Source organism: Xenopus laevis, chromosome 7L (genome assembly GCF_017654675.1).
Source record: "Xenopus laevis strain J_2021 chromosome 7L, Xenopus_laevis_v10.1, whole genome shotgun sequence".
In the NCBI taxonomy this organism is placed as follows: domain Eukaryota; kingdom Metazoa; phylum Chordata; class Amphibia; order Anura; family Pipidae; genus Xenopus; species Xenopus laevis.
In genome coordinates, this window is record NC_054383.1 from 19,571,230 (window position 1) to 19,589,550 (window position 18,321).

At 40.0% G+C, this 18,321-nt stretch overlaps 1 protein-coding gene across 1 annotated transcript in view; it reads left to right on the forward strand.

Annotated features, from left to right (window-relative positions):
* Positions 1-18,321, forward strand: part of adam12.L (ADAM metallopeptidase domain 12 L homeolog) — a 342,539-nt gene that overhangs the window by 279,007 nt on the left and 45,211 nt on the right. Inside the window, exons 12-14 of the mRNA XM_018225176.2 lie at positions 1,583-1,760; positions 14,691-14,780; positions 15,306-15,501. Of these exons, the coding sequence (XP_018080665.1) occupies positions 1,583-1,760; positions 14,691-14,780; positions 15,306-15,501 (464 nt within the window). The remainder of the gene's footprint in view (positions 1-1,582; positions 1,761-14,690; positions 14,781-15,305; positions 15,502-18,321) is intronic.

Here is an 18,321-nt window from a genome sequence, read left to right on the forward strand (position 1 = left end):
GCAGGGTGTAGTGTAACTGTAACTGTGTGTGATAGCACAATGATGGGCGCCAGTAGTTCTTTAACGGTTGAACATAGAACTGTATTTATTGAACAACAGCACATAGATCTTTCAGCACATTGATCCACAATGGAGCATAGAACATACACAGCAGCATAAAGGAAGCATATACTCACAGCACGTATAGGCTGAATCCCCACAGGCTAGGGAATATACAGCAGAGAGTAAGTTGACAGCATGTGATGGGTATTGCCCAGTTTTCAGGATATCTTCCAGTGGCAGACTAGGGGAATTCCTATCATCCCTATCTCAACTCCGGGTCAGTAATACCCTGGGATCTTAATCCCTCTAATCTCCTCGGCGGAGCCTTGAGCTGCTCAACTAAATAACCTCTCTATCACTCCTAGAGCGATCTATAAACGAGTATAGCTGTCTAATCACTAGGGCCAAGGCGCCTAGGGTCGACACCACCCATTCGCTTCCAGCCTGCTTGGTTGGGCTAAAGCAATGGACCCATAGCACATGGTTCCTAAACCTTTTATACTCTGGCACAGTGCCATCTGGTGTACACTGTGTGAACTACAGGGGTTACATAAACACAAGGTCCCCATAAGGACCCACTGAGGTGTCCATATTACTATGGATGTGCATGTCTGTAAAGTGTAAGGGTGTCTAAGATTTTCACATCCCTACATATATATAACAAAATAAAATTATACTTTTAAGTAAATCCCAGTGTGCACTCATGCCTTTTGGACTTATATCTATACATGTTTATATGAGTAGCACCTGGGTGGCATTTTGATTCCAGTGGAGTGCGGATCACAAAGGATTTATATATATATATATATATATATATATATATATATATATATATATATATATATATATATATATATATATATATATCTATATATTAATGGGAAAGTGCAATTATAGCTGTAACATATAGCAATAAATGGCTACTGAGTTTGACAGGATCCCACTTTATAAGGCAGTGGAATGGCAGCATGTGATTGTCACAAATAATATTAAGTATCATGCTTTATAATTTATTGTCCTGAAAGGTTATATTCATGGGTTACCGCAAATCTCCATTTAATTGCAAGTGACTAAGTCAGACGTTAAAGGAACAATATCAACTCATTAACATTTTGCCTTTGACTTGTCACCGTGGTGAGTTATTGCCTCGCTGTGCTCTACTAATGAATATAAAGCCCATCGTCTTTGGGGAGACGAAAGAGGCTTACATTTTGCTTGCCAGCTGGTTGGGTTCCAGACATAATATAATCATGTGATAGGCATGCTTTGGCACCGACATCCAAAAATTGTGTTTGTGTAAGGCATAAAATATGAGTCACATATGTCACTTCAAGGAGGAAGCCTGCAAAGAAGCAAACTTTTCAAGGTCAGTAGAGTGTATTTGTAAAATTGTTTGTGATTTTAGCTTATACCTTAATTATAATATTCCTATTGTACATGACGTATGTGATCTAACACCCCAAAATATTCTGCATTATTAGAAATGATGTCTTGCACTGAGAAAGACCTCACTCATTCTGCAGATCCCTTCTCTCAACAGATACCCATTCCCCACAGTGTTTAGCAGCTGCAGCAAGAAGGATTTGGACAGCAGCCTGGAAAAGGGAGTGGGCATGTGTCTATATAACATGCCTGAAGTCACAGAGTCATTTGGAGAGCAGAAGTGTGGAAATGGATATGTGGAAGAAGGAGAACAGTGTGATTGCGGTGAACCAGATGTAAGGAAGCCTAATTGTGACAGACTAAATGATTATTGTGCCTGGCTCTACTGTGAGGTCTGGGATGAAAATAACCACCTAGGGACGGTTTTACTAACATTTGTACTACATTGCACCACTGCCATTATTCATAGCAGCCTATCAGATCTCTGCTTTCATTTTTTTGCTTGTGGATTTTTTTTTTGTTGGTTGGAATGGGCAACAATACTGGTCTGGGGCAGATTCAATTCAGTGAGAAGAAGTTATCGTACGGTTTATCACGTGAAAACTCATGGACGAGATTCAATTTGAGGAGAAATACATTTTCTTCTTATTCAGTTCTAGGTTTTTCCCGTAGATTTTTCAAGTGATAAGATGCGTTTTTCTGAATTTAAATGCATCTCAAATTGAATTTTCACATGATAGACTTTTTTTCTCACTGAATTGAATCTGGCCCAATGTCTCTTCAACTCAATCAACTTTTCAAGTCTGACTATCCTCCACCAGCTGTTGGCTTCTAAAGAACCCAACCCAACTCCAGAAGAAGTTGGGTCATTTTGCCAGAGTTTGATGGTTATAGACTGACTTTCCAACTGTTCACTGTTCTGTGAACTTGAGTGAGGCCTGGTGAAAGCCATAATGTGGCCAGTTGTTTGTAGACTTCACTATGCGCCGAAGCGCCTAACGCTAGCGTCAATTCGCTAGAGTTGGCCATTTTCGTTACTCCGCAAATTCACTAACGGACGCTGGCGTAACTTCGCTAGCGTAACTTCGCACCCTTATGCCTGGCGAATTTGCACAACGGACGCAAATTCACTAACGCGCGCATTGATCTGAACGCTACCTTTTACGCTAGACTTCCTTCGCCACCTCAGACCAGGCGAAGCGCAATAGAGTAGATAGGGATTTCTTCAAAAAAATGTAAAAATTTTTCTAAGTCCCAAAAACGCTGGCGTTTTTTCTATATTATGGGTGATAGGCTGAATAAGATCGAAAATTTTATTGGGGCTCCCCTCCTTCCCCCCTACATTTCCTAACTCATGGCAATTTAACTATACAGTGGGCACATGTGTAGGGCAAAATAAAAATTTTATTTGATGTTTTGAAGGTTTCCCAGGCATTTGTAGTGCTGCTACATATTCCTCCATTGAAATTTGAATTTGGCGCCGTATGCAAATTAACCATCGCTAGCGTAACATCACTTCGCTTAGCGAATCAACGCTAGCGCAACTTCGCAACCTTACGCTACCCCTGAGTGCAACTTCGGATTTTAGTGAATTTGCGAAGTGCGGCGAAGTTACGCCTGCCGCAACTACGAATCTTAGTGAATTTGCCCCATGGTGTCTCTCCACAACAACAACTTATTGTGAGATTCCATAAAGATTTGTGTTTCCCCCTTTCTAATCTGGTGTTCCCAATTTCTTGTGATTTATGGAATCTAATTGATGCTAGCAGAATTTGGATATTACCTAATAAATAATGAGGCTACAGTGGTCAGTAGGGTTCAACTCAAAACAAAATGGCCCCAGGGATCCCCTATTTATGCAATTTTTTGTTGTCAGTGCCAGAAACAGAAAACATACATGGACAACAGCAAAACTAAAGAACAATAGCCATGCATTTCTGATTCCCGTCCTTGTTCTCTAAGCTGTCACTCGTATCCCTCTCAGATCTGTGACCATTTACTTCTATGCTACTTCTACTCAGGCTGTGTTATCACTTTCTATATTGTACTCATGTGGAAATATATATCAGAATTTGATACAAGTATTTTAGTATTTAGCCTTATGGCTATCAAACCAACCCACTCCCCTATAGGAACTGCATCTTGCAGAGACAAATGCTGACTATTTTATTACTGTTCCTTGTAAAGAGAAAGAAACACTGGAGACAAAGAGGTAATTGTCCAGCTTGAAAGTCAAGACATTACTGCTACATATCTGCAATGATATAAATCTATTCTCACTAATATAGGACTTTACTCACTCATACACTAATATTAAAACTTTACCACTGAGGAATGTTAAAATTAGAATAGTAGCTCTATAGCTCCAAGTCATCAGTTAATGTATTCATAGAATAATTATGAGACCAGCACACAAAACAAATTGTAGCACACTGAAACCTGATAACACCTTATTTTGAATATATTCTGAGCCACCCAGCTCTCTGCATATAGAGTTCCCAAAAAATGTAATTTTTAGAAGGAGTTCCAGTTTTGCTCCTAAAATGTCAACTTTCATGGCACATGCTGATCAGATCCCAACTACAGACTGGTTTCACCCTTATTGGGGCTCATCATCCTACTGTAGGGTTTTTGTTTAGATGCAAATGAGAAGAATGTGTTCTTACTTGAAGAGTTTGTCACGTGGTTTTGTTTCCCTGGCTCTACTACATATGCTGATCTGAAACCCCTGTACTACATAAGCCTGAATAATGGCAAAACCTGTCTGCAGTTGGGATCTAATGAGCTACTGCCCTGGCTGTGCTTTAAACCCCAATAGATGAGCTTTAGTGTATAAGATATTCCATGAAAATTGCTATAATTTTAGAAGCAAAGATTCCTTCCGAGAGAGAGTCTCCCTTGGAAATAATTTTTGCGCACCATGGGCCCGATTAAATTCAGTGAGAAAAAGGTTTATCATGTGAAACGTCATGAACGTGATTCATTTTGAGATGCAGTTCAATTCAGAAAAACGTATTTCAGGTTTATTACGTGAAAACTCTATTGAAGTCTATGGGAAAAAAACTGGTACTGAATTTGGAGAAAAGTTTTTTCTCCTCGAATTGAATCTCGTCCATGACATTTCATGTGATAAACCATGAGATAAGTTTTTCTAAATTGAATCTGGCCCATTGTTTAATAGAAATTAGCGAAAATAATGTGTGTGGCCAGGCTCACCTGTTGAGGCTCAAGTGGGCTCCTTCATTCATGGTGCCAGTCTCTATGGTATCACCAAATTATTACAATTTATATTAGAATAAGGGGCTAAGCTTTCCAGTGGTTGAGCCCTGGTTGCTCACTCAGCTGAGGGTGTAAGGCCCTGATGATAAAATAGAACTGGTGCAATGCACAACAACCTTGTGATAGGAAGAAATTTATATTTCCTCTTCTTAAAATGCAGTTACTGTATAGTACACTTTCAACCAATACCTTTATCATCAACTTCAATGGACAATTTAAAGATAAATACCCCATGAGAAGCCGTTTCCTATATTTGGTGAAGTGCTCAGGCTCATGTACGACTACTATTGTACATAATTCATTCTGTATAGGAGGAGGATAATACAACATATGCTCTTTCTTCACAGTGGGGTCTATAAAACAGCTGGACCTCTTGACAGTTAATGGATTAACGCACATTACCACAAGATAGGCTGTTTCCTCTCCAAAGGAAACATTTTTTTATAGGGTTTGATTTTTATGAAGTGGGTCACGTAACTAGAAATCCATATGTGATCTTTTTAGAGCAAAGTTTACAAATTCCCATGTTGAAATCTGTACAGAATTATCTCCTCTGTAGTAATACTGCTTATGGAAGACGGCAGGGTTGGCCTGTTTGTGTTTGAGAGATGGAATGATTCACAAAAGCTCAAAAACATTTAAAATTTGATCAGGTTTTTAATCCCCATTCACGTTTTTAGCCATTTTCGTAAAGGGGGTGAGACAAGAACAAATTTTCAAAAGTTGCCTCTATGTTAAACAATATTCCTGACTAGAACCTATTTATTGGTAATTAACTATTATGTACATAGTACAGGTATGGGATCTCTTACCCAGAATGCAGATGGTGTTTTCCAAATAACATATCTTTTTGTCATTTTTTTTTTTTGTACATACCTTAGAAAATCATGTCAACATTACATATAACCAATAGGCTGGTTTTGTGGTAGGTTCTAAAGAAAGCTTTAAAGGGCATGTAAAGGCAAAAAAATAAAATCCCATTTTTACTTTCTTTAATGAAAAAGGAACCTATCTCCAATATACTTTATTTAAAAATATGTACCGTTTTTATAAGAAACCTGCCTGTATGCAGTGAAATTCTCCCTTCATTTACTGATGTGGATAGGAATTGTCAGACGGTCCCTAACTGCTGAGCAGGGAAACAATAATACTCATGAACAGCAGGGGGAGCAGCTTTGTTTATGACGATCCCTAAGCAGCCCAGACCACACTGAGCATGTGCACAGTCTTAGTCTTGCAAAGATGTTTAAAGGGATACTGTCATGAGAAAAAAAAACATTTTCAAAATGAATCAGTTAATAGTGCTGCTCCAGCAGAATTGTGCACTGAAATCCATTTCTCAAAAGAGCAAACAGATTTTTTTATATTCAATTTTGAAATCTGACATGGGGCTAGACATATTGTCAATTTCCCAGCTGCCCCAAGTCATGTGACTTGTGCTCTGATAAACTTCAATCACTCTTTACTGCTGTACTGCAAGTTGGAGTGATATCACCCCCTCCCTTTTTCCCCCCAGCAGCCAAACAAAAGAACAATGGGAAGGTAACCAGATAACAGCTCCCTAACACAAGATAACAGCTGCCTGGTAGATATAAGAACAACACTCAATAGTAAAAACCCATGTCCCACTGAGACACATTCAGTTACATTGAGAAGGAAAAACAGCAGCCTGCCAGAAAGCATTTCTCTCCTAAAGTGCAGGCACAAGTCACATGACTAAGGGCAGCTGGGAAATTGACAAAATGTCTAGCCCCAGATTTCAAAATTCAATATAAAAAAATCTATTTGCTCTTTTGAGAAATGGATTTCAGTGCAGAATTTTGCTGGAGTAGCACTATTAACTGATTCATTTTGAAAAAAAACATGTTTTCCGATGACAGGATCCCTTTAACAAAGTTACAAGATGGTGACCCCCTGTAGCCAACTTTGAAAGCATAAATCATTTATTTGATTAGGCTTGTGGTGCAGTAAGTTCATGTTTATATTTAGTATATAAAATACAGCATTTCTAGCCTTATTCTATTTTAGACTTTACATGCCCTTTAACATTTGATGGTTTATACATGTGATTTTTTTTCAAGAGGCAACTTTTGATACTTAGTTCTATATGTATTATTTATCCATGTGCAGAGCTTACCAGATAAGGATGGATGTATCTTTCTCTGTGTGGGCTTGAGATGTTCTTGAAACTTGAAAACAACAATGTGTACACCCTGACAGCACGTATGTTGTTTTCTTTGACTCCATATTTACAGAGCACATTGAAACTTTAGACTAAACATGCAAAGTGTGTCCTTCCCCATAGTGATAGCTATGATATTGCAAGGAGCTGTAACTGCAAGAGGTTCCTTTATCCCGTCTCTAGTGAGCTGGTTCCTCACGGAAAGGAAGGAATCCCTGACAGCCCACTCGTTCTTTTCAGAGAGACTTTGTGAAGTCATCTTATCTAACCGTGTAGCTGCTCTTTCAAGTCAATAATGTGCCAGGAACTTCTAAATATCTCTGTAACCCAGTTATCTCTCTCAGGCTTACTTTGGAAATGTTAGTGATCCCTTGTTAGCACAGCTGGGAGACATTTATATCTGTTGCTTCTGCACATGATGTATGAGAACAGCAGATGCAATCGACTTTACTGATTCTCTCATCCTCACATAGACACAAGGAATCTGAAGCCATTCATTAATGATTCCTTATCATGTCACGGAGGAAATGCAGGAAAGCTGAAGAGAACAGCAGTGATGTGGGTTATGCTTACTGTGCACGGACCTTCACCTTATTAAAGGCCACTTAATATGGCGGTCGAGGGCGTACTACAAAAACAAAAATATCTATTCACCATCGCTTTAATTATAAAAAGGATTAGGCAATACGGTGGTTGCCTATACCTGCACCAGATACTTTCAAGATACCAAAGGAAAATTCTTCCCAACATGAATTTTCCCCATAAAATGCAGTAGGTTACACCAGGTCTAGAGTGGTGTAAGCTAGTGGTATATTTTTTAAGAAGGTGAACTACAAAAACAAGAAGATCTATTCTCCATAGTTGAAATTATAAAAGGGATAAGGCAGCCTTTACAACCGATGAAGGGGACAGTGGTTGTTTATACCTGCACCAGATACTTTCAGGATACCAAAGGAGAACTATGAATTTTTCCCATAAAATGAATGAGTTACCCCAGGCCTAGAGTGATGTAAGATAGTGGGGACATTAGCCTGGCACTAAAGAAAATATTTTTTATAAAATATGCCAAATAGCTACAGCAGAACTTCATGGATATGATATATATACTGCACCAAACTCACTCCATTTTTTGTCTTAAGATATTTGACACATTAAATATATACCCCCATGCTTTCAGACAGGTGCCCAATTCTACCTGTTTATGGGTTGCTATGAATAATTAGACAGTGCAGATCCATTATCCGGAAACCCCAGCAAAATGTTCCAAATTACAGGAAGGCCATCTCCAATAGACTCCGTTTTATCCAATAATCCATTTTAAAAAATGATTCCCTTGTTCTCTGTGATATAAAAATAGTACATTGTACTTGATCCAAATTGAGTTATAATTAATCCTAACTGGAAGCAGAACCATCCCATTGGGCTTCTTTAATGTTTACATAAGTTTCTAGTAGCCGTAAGGTATGCAGATACAAATTACGTAAAATTAATTATCCTGAAAACCCCAGGTCCCAAGCATTCTGGATAATAGGTCCCATACCTGCATTATATATCCCTGCTTATCACTCTCCCTTTGCCAATCTCTTGATATGAAATTACTGAATCAATTTTATGAGATTCATTTTATACAAGAAATTCATCATAGGGAACTTTGCTACAAAGATCAGACAGTTTTACCTGGGTCTTCCCAGTGGTGATCAGATTTATCATTACAGTTAAAGTCACACCAATGGACAGTGCATCTCCTTCTTTTTGAAACGCAGGAGCTTACGGTGTCTGTGTTGGGCCATATAAGATCAGGAGGCACAAGCTTAATATTCTTTTTAATAAGCAGAAGGTAGAGGCCTTTTCTGCTGCAGCTACAGGAACCTCTCATCTTTCTTTCTTCCTTTTTTTCTAGTAATACAGTAATTTATAGTATATGAGTTTAATAACCACTTAGAGGTCTGCAGAACTTTCTTTTTCAGCTTCAATTATACACTCTAATGGACCATTTGCAGACTTGGAAACACGACTAAAACTGATTCCTTTTGACATTTTTCCTCAGCTTTCACAGAATTCTTCCGATGGCTTTTTTGTTCCCAGCAGTTCCCACCTACTTTCACAAATGTAGAATGGGTGAGATTTTCAGAGACAGTGTTCATAATGATGAGTAATGCTTCCCACTTAGAGATCTGAGCAGATAATGATGGAAACTAAAGGGATTCTCCTGTCTATTTTACTAAGTTACTGGACTTACTTTATTTAACATTATGTCAAACTGATTATTTTGGGAACTAGAAGAGCCGAGGTACATCATCAAGCCCATCAATGTTTTTTTCTAAATTTGGTCCTTAACACCCACTCCAATTGCCAATGCACATGCCCAGATTTGTCTATTAGTCTCAGAGCCCTTGGTTACCACCATATGACTCTTAATAACTTAATATATTCACATCTCACCCATTTATGTAACTGTTGTCTGTCCTAAATTATAGCAAGTTTGTCATATACTGTAGCACTAGAGTTCTGTGCCCCATATATAAGGGCCATGGCAGGCCACTAAAACACAGAATTTATATTACTTTAGAAATAAATGTAATGTAAATTTATGTGTATATATATATATAATTTAAGTAATAAGTCCTTCTATTTTTGCACCAATACCCTTAAAAAAATCCCATTCACAATGGACCAGGCCCCAGGATCGAACTGCTGTGTTCTAGGCCTACCAGAGGCTGCCATTTCACAACCACCCCAGCTGTGGAGGCCACCTCCAACATGAACACATCCCACCTCCACTGCAAAACCTTTTCACCCAACCTGCTGCCCGACCATACCCACAAATGGTCTTCTCCACCCTAGTCCTGACTTGCCAGGGATCATAGGTGGGGAACTGAGTGAAAACCCACTGGGCTCTAGTCAAATGTTGGTTTATTATTAAAAAAAAGTAACTTTGCAGACCTCTTTGTTACTCCCCTTCTTATACAGTGAAAGGTTATAGGAAAACTAGATAATTCCATCTTCGGTTATTCCTGACCAACCCATTACACCATACTGGTAGGCTGTGGCCTCTACCTGACTTGTGTATTATAACACAATTGTATCCAAATGTATGTTAATAAGAAAGGCTATGGACAGAGACAATGGCAGCTTTCGCAAGACTGAAAATGCAACAGTTAAAAATAACAAGGGTAACATTTAAAATGTATTGCCCCTTGGAACATTTCCTAGGTCTGTAGTTTATGCATTCTTTTTTTTATATTCATTTACAGACTCTGCCCAGATTATTTTCCATTAGACGCATCTATGCAATTATTATATTTACAGTATATTTCAGTTACTGCTCATGTAGAAAACAAGAGGCAGCTAGATGCACATGGTGAGCATTGCTCTCTAAAGCCCCCAGAGTGCAGGATATTAGTCATAGCCAATTGAATACATTAGTGAGAAAGGAATTTATATGGCAACCGGGTATAAAAGGCATAAAATAGCAATAAATCTAGGTTTTCAGATAAAGGCAGCTAATCATAATACTCATATCAGCTCTCTCTGTCTCACTGGATGATTTAGCACGGCAAAGCTTGGTATCTTTATGTGTCATCGTTATGGCCTGGGACAGGCTGGCATTATGAATCCAGAAAACATCCAACAGGCATCATTCAGCTTGTAGAGATGATTAGGAACATTGGAAAAAGAAAGAAGAAATCTTGAAACTCTAGCTATTGGCTCCCTTGATTACATGCTGTACTTAGGGCTAACACCTTGCATTTAAGCATGGCTATTTAGCAACTCATTTACATGCACTGAGCTGTTTAATGTGCCACTATGCATCTAAATTAATTGCCACTTGTTTAATCTATCGGCATATATAACCTACACGTCTGTAGGTTGACCTGTTTTACCAATATTTATTGAAACTGTATTTGAATTCGGATCTCATGCGGCCCCCTATAACTCCTGTGCCCTCTTGCAGTCACAGTTTCTGCTTCCACTGTAGTTATGTCTATTAGGCTGGCATGAAAATCCAGTTAAAGTGGTCATAAACTATAAGATCCTGGCGACCTCAACAAATGAGTGGGTCTTTCCCTGATATGCCCAACTAAGATGGCTGATTTTTGGATAAGTATTGGTCAGGTGGTCCCCACACATGGGTATATAAACTGCCCAATCAGTCTAAAGGGCCTGAATCACCAGGTTAAATCTGCCTGTGTATGGCCACCTTAAAGGAACAGTTCAGTGTAAAAATAAAAACTGGGTAAATAGATAGGCTGTGCAAAATAAAAAAGGTTTCTAATATAGTTAGTTAGCCAAAAATGTAATGTATAAAGGCTGGAGTGAGCAGATGTCTAACATAACGGAACAGAACACTACTTCCTGCTTTTCAGCTCTATAACTCTGAGTTAAGCTGGCCATAGACGCAAAGATCTGATCGTGCGAATCGAGGATTCGTACGATTTTCAGACCCTGTGTGGAGAGTCCCAACATTTTTCGTCCGGCGGAGATCGGTCGTTAGATCCTCAGCATGCAGCTCAGATTCAAAAGCAAAAGTTATGACCCCTGAAGTCACTGATTGGCTACTGCCTGATAACCAATCAGTGGAAACCAAGAGAGCTGAAAAGCAGTAAGTAGTGTTCTGGCTATTATTAGAAAACCAGTCACTTCAGCCTTTATACATTACATTTTTGGCTAACTAACTATATTAGAAACATTTTGCACAGCCTATCCACCCAGTTTTTATTTTTAAACTGAACAATTACTTTAAGGCAAGGACCACAGTCTTCCCCGAAGAGGTTTGCACATTCCTGACTGTTAATACACATTCCTGACTGTTAATATGGCCATAGATGCAAAGATCCTATCGTATGGACAGGTTTGATTTTGACCCAGACTGATCCCGCCGGAGCCCATTGCGCATCGTAATCTTAGCATGTATGGTTTGCTTAACTTGGGAGAGTTGATCTAAAGAGACTAGATTAATATCTAAGTCACTGGAAAAATTCAACAAAGAAGTATCTTAGTCTATGCAGAACACCTCTAAAGCTGGCCATAGACGCAAAGATCTGATCGAGGATTCGTACGATCTTCGGACCGCGTGTGGAGAGTCCCGTCATTTTTTGTCCGGCGGAGATCGGTCGTTTAGTCAATCAGACAGGTTAAAAGATTTCTGTCGGCTGCCGATAATATCTCTGCATGTATTGCCGATCGTACGATTTTCAGAGGGAGACTGTCACTAGCTTTGGTAGGACATAGATATCGTACAATTGCTGACAGGGGCAGAACATCGGCTCATCTGTTCTTTTATACTTTATTTGATCGGAATGGTTAGTGGCGGGTCGGGAGATGGGGAAGTCCGATCATACGTTGATTCGTACAATCGGATCTTTGCGTCTGTGGCCAGCTTTAGGGTTGGGGCACACTGAGAGATCCGGGCAACTTTGGAAAACGTCAATTCTAGTAAGCGGAAGATAGGGGGAAGCAGTTTGGGGAAATTAGTCCCCCTAGAAGAAGAGGCTATTAGTCACCGGGTGACTAAAACTCCCCGAATCTTCCAGTGTGCCCCAACACTAAAGGTGACCATATACACACAGATAATATCGTACAAAACAAATTTTCGTACGATATTCGGTGCGTGTATGGTTGGAAAAGAGCCGACAGCAGAAGACTTGAATATCGGCTGGCTCGTCGATCGGGCTGGACAGAAAATTTTGATCGGTGCCTTTAAAGGAACCCAAACATCGGCCATTGTTATTGCTAAATTGTCAGATACAGGTAGAATACTATTGTTTCTACCTGTATATCTGACGATTCATCTCTACACGTGTGTATTGAAATGAACAATCTTTCTTGGAAAGATCTTTTCCAAGAAAGATCGTAATTGTTACGTCTATGGCCACCTTAAGACAGGTTGGTGGTATGCATGCTCTGTACTAACTTACATAAGATCTCCAGACCTCAAAGGAGCTTAGTTATTAAAAGGCTTGCCAGATAAGATAAAACAATGGGGGCTTGGAGAAGTGATTAGTGGAGCTTAGTTTGAAGGACAGTTAGAGTGAGGTTTGGGGTGAATGTCTATTTAGCATGAAGATCAAATAGAGCAAGATTTTAGGTGGGAACTTACTTACTGTGCTCTTTATTGTAACAATCAGGGCCGGATTTACCCTCCTTGCCCCCCTAGACCCAGCTACTGTGCCGCCCCCCCCCCCCCCCCCCCCCCCGCACGCATTTTCTGGATGTGAATCTTTTTCCAATCAGGACATTTATGCAAAAGTGGATCAGATGGATCAACTAGCAGTTAGGCTTGTTTGAGATATATCTATATATATTCTCTATATATAGACACCTTTTTATACATAGATGCAGAGAGAGATGTGTCCCTTGTTTTGATAAGTTTGTCAATTGTGCTACAGTGGGCAGCCGCAGCATCAGTTAAATATTTATTATAAAATAAAAAAGTCAAATCTTGGCAGCATCATAATCTTTGTAGTTCCTATTTCTCAGCAGACATTATCCCTTATAATACATGAGTGATACTCAGAGTTCCCTGTATAACTCAGCCTGCAGCCTTGTGCCTTTATATGGTCACAGAACAACCCCTCAGTGACTTCTAATATCCTTATCATTTACAGTAGGGGGTACATTATCCCTTATAATACATGAGTGATACTCCGAGTTCCCTGTATAACTTAGCCTGCAGCCTTGTGCCTTTATATGGTTACTGGACCCCTCAGTGACTTCTAATATCCTTATCATTTACAGTAGGGGGTACATTATCCCTTATAATACATGAGTGATACTCAGAGTTCCCTGTATAACTCAGCCTGCAGCCTTGTGCCTTTATATGGCCATAGAACCCCCTCAGTGACTTCTAATATCCTTATCATTTACAGTAGGGGGTAACATTATCCCTTATAATACAAGAACTGAAATGGTTTTCATTTTGTAGGAAGCAGGAAAGGGACATAAAAAAATCTGTAACAGGTTTAGAAGTTAGAACACTTGTGATTCTGCACCTCCAGCAAATCTGCAAGTTGACTATGACATATTTCTCTACATGGCCGATATACAGCAGATCTGCAGGGGAAATATTAAATGTACATACCAGGAACAGATCACCTTGCTGGGACACACGCAGCACAGCAGAGGCAGCAGCAGCACGAGCACAGAGAGGAGTGGGAGGGGGCGGAGCCACAGCGGGAGATAGGCTGGAGGAGCGGTCCTAAAGCCAGCCGGATCTATCAGGAGCAGCCGACTTACACAAGATGTTAGGGGGCGCCTTCTTGCCGCCCCTAACATCTTGCCGCCCTAGGCCCGGGCCTAGGGGGCCTTTCCCTAAATCCGGGCCTGGTAACAATGGCGCATATAGCAATGTTTTCATTCACATGTAACCTTATTCTGAGATAAACAGGCTTTTACTAAAGGTTCCACCTATACCTTGATGCATTAAAGTAAAGGGCTCAGACAAAAAGAGTCACACTGATTGGGTCAAATTCACTTCAGTGAGAAGAAAGTTATCTCACTTGAAAACTCATTGATAAAATTCAAGGAGAAAAAACTTCCAAATTCACTTCCAGTTTTTTCCCATAGACTTCCATAGAGTTTTCAGGTGATAAACCATGAGATGAGTTTTTCTGAATTAAACTGCATCTCAAATTGAATCTCGTCCATGACTTGTCACATGATAAACCTTTTTTTTCAACAAATTGAATCTGGCCCATTGTTTGGATAGCCAAAAAGTATGGGAGTCGAGCAGGCTTAATGTTGGAATACAAAATACATTTTTCATAGATTTTGCATAATTGTGGCCTTTCTGATACTCTTGTAGGAATGTACAAACCCCTGCTGTAATGCCAGCCTGTGCATGCTGAAGCCTGGAGCCGTATGTGCACATGGTCTTTGTTGTGAAGAATGCAAGGTAATTTTTTTTTATATAAAATGATGTTGAATACCCACCTCAATGGGTGGGTACTCAAAGCAAATATCTACCTCGGTGCTATGGGTTACGAGAGCCAACTTTGCTGTTTCAATAATATCTCCAGAGTCACAGGTGGTAGAAATATATACATTTAAAAGAGACAAGGGCTTTTACCAAGCCTGTATACGTGGGAATGCCTTCTCAATTAGCCTTGTCTTGGGTTATCACCCTTTGCTGATAGTCTGGATCCTATGTTACACTTTGTGAGCACTTCCATTTATGACCAGCATTATATCTCCTTGTATCTATCAAAGACGAAAAAAGGTCAAGGCTGAACTAGTGTACTGAGCAACAGCAGAAAGACCACACATTGGACAACCATGTTCTACACAGAATATTACAGAGGAATTTGTCTTCTTCTATTAGCAAGGTGGTTGCTTGCCATCATTATTCATATCCTTAATGAAGAAGATGGTTAAATGTCCATAGTGCTTCAATTTACATGTAATATGCTTTGGATTGCAGCTCAAGCCAGCCGGAACTCCATGCAGGGATGCAAGTAATTTTTGTGATCTGCCGGAGTTCTGCTCTGGAACCAGTGCTCACTGCCCAGCTAATGTTTATCTACATGATGGCCACCCATGCTTCAAGATAGATGGATACTGCTATAACGGCATGTGCCAAACCCACGAGCAACAGTGCATTACACTTTGGGGCCAAGGTAAGCATGCATCTCATCTGGGAATGTGTTTAGTTTGGGTTCAGCCAGGTTTCTTTGATGTCAACTGAAGTTGGGTATGACATCTCAGACTACAATGGTATTCATCCCTATACCCAGCATATTTGCTTTTACATGCAAAGTCCTTCCAACTGCATTTGTCCATATAAGAGACTGTTGAGCGGCATGAGTACATTTTAACTAGTTAAAGCAGAAACCCCTCTGGTTTCAAGCAGAAGTTAATGGACCTCCCAATAACTGGAAGAGAAAATGTCAAACAACCATGATGCATTCTCTACCTTCTCCAGGGTACTTCCAGAAAAATGGGCTTTATGCTAGTGTGATCCAGCTTGGAGGGACTGAGACGAGGGGGGGGGGGTGCTTGGTGTTCACAACGGTGCAGTGAAGCAAAACTGGAGTAAGGAGGCTTAATGATGTAATGAAAAGAGCATCATGTTCATAAAAACCTCTTGTAAATGCTATTTATTGTTTATACTTTGGCTTAATGTTGTTTGTTGAATATCCTGTGTATGCAGTTCCCACTGTTAAAATGGGGACGACGATTGAAGGGGGATACTAACTGCAGTATTAATATAGAATTTGCATTAGATTGTTCTGAACTAACCTGGCCACCCCCTACAAACAATCTCAAATATTGTCTTAAATCCATGAATACTGTATATACTGTAGTTTAATAACACAAGCTACAGGTATCCTGTCCTCCAGAGAAGTCATAGCTTAGGGATATTTCATTTGAATTATATTCAGCAGAACAACATGGTGTACTTAAAAGGGTATAATATAAGCGCCTTCATTCTGACACCTATGTGAGCTCGGCATTGCAGGTAGCAACACACATTTCAATGTCTGCATATAAAAATGACATATAAGATTAAGAAATTACAAGGGAAAGAACTCAGTGGAGCATACAAAGAAGCAAAAGTGCAATTCATACTCACACTATTAATTATCCCAGTTGGACTGACACATTGTAACATCAGGTTACAAATCAGTCTGCAAGAGAGCTTTCATGGCATGGGTTTCCCGAGGAGAAAGCTTCCGCAGGTAGCCCTGTTGACAAAACCTATTATCTGTTTGTTTGAGCCTCTTGAAAACTCCGTATGAGATCAAGTACTTTTTTTTTCACTTGCTGAAAGAATCCTTTAATCTGCAAGATTACAGATGAGCAGTCAAACACCATTTCTAGGAGAAGAAGGCAACTAAGTCCAAGAACATCTTAAGACAGTGCCAGTGTTAGGGCTAAAACACATGGACTTTGGATCAACAATTTACGATTAGTGCATGTGAATGTGTAGGGGTCCATACAGGGGGGCCACATGGTCCATTGCCTTTAAGGAAATGGTTGTAGGTTTATTACCCCCTCAAAGGTCAGGCTCCTCTTTGTTTATAACTTATAAAATACAAGAAAATATATATATCAGACATAGTTCAAGAACATCTAGGGCAGTAAACAAGTCTTCATCCCAAAGATCACCTTAAATGGCCTTCAAGCTGGGCTTTCAGGTGTATTTAGGAGAACTAGCATTCACTGACCTCAAATCTCTCCCTAATTCACCTGCAGTCCACCTTGCAACTGCTCCATGTCCCTCCAGGGGGCAGTCCCATAGTTTGGAAACCACTGACTCAGGCAACTAAGAATAGGCTTTGGAGCTGAGGCCTAAATTATATAGAGGTCATATACTAAGACCCTAGAGAAAAGTGTGCAAGGGTGTGCTCATGCAGAGAGCACTTCTGTCCAGGATATGGCTACACTCTGTGACTTGCTCCGTAAACAGCGTTGGACTGGGTGTCTGGGGCCCACCAGGGCTGCCATTTGGGGGCCCCCACCCCGGGCACCAGCTGAAGTGCTTCCATATTGCACTGCCCAGCCACTGCCCCCCATTGCACAGCACAGACCGCACTTGCAATTGAGAAGGGAGGAGGGCCAGCACCCACATATCCCATCGGGGGGAGTGTTTTTTTCATGATGCACCACCAGTCCAGTCCAACCCTGACCATAAAAATACAGCATGAGGTGCAGAATGCAATGTCAGTGGGTGCAAGTTAGGAGGCAGGCCCAATCAATACAAACCCAGGCATTACTGTATTTGGGGAGGCCGCAGGTCTCTGTACTCTGAAATGACGTGCAGAGACCTTACGCAATTCATTTAAGTTGGATGTAAATTACCCCTTTTATCTTGCCAGTGCCCAATATGATATGAACAATATGATATCAGTAAAAACGTTTATCTTGCAGGCAGGAAAGTTCCCATCCGTAGGGATTCATTTCACTTCTGCTTTCAATGATTTGTGTTTGTTAAATCCCTCTGAGCATTTCTTAGACTATCCCCAGCTAATTCAATACAGATGTCCTCCTAAGAAACAAAGTAGGATGAAGGAGGGTGAGAAAAGTACAAAAGAGCCATGTGTTTCAATCATGAGAAAATACAGGTATGGGACCAGTTATCCAGAATGCTTGGGAGCTGGGGTTTTCAGGATAACGGATCTTTCCGTAATGTGGATTTTCATACATTGTCTACTAGAAAATAATTTAAACATGAAATAAACCCTACAGGCTGGTTTTGCTTCCAATAAGAATTAATTATATCTTAGTTTGGATCAAGTACAATCTACTGTTTTATTATTACAGAGAGATTACAGAGAGAGAGGATTATTTGTATAAAATGGAGTCTATGGAAGATGGCATTCCGTAATTTGGAACTTTCTGGATAATGGGTTTCTGTATAACGGTTCCCATACCTGTACTAACTAGCACTCAACCAATAAGTGAAAGGTAAGTTCCATAATCCATTAGCCCTGTTC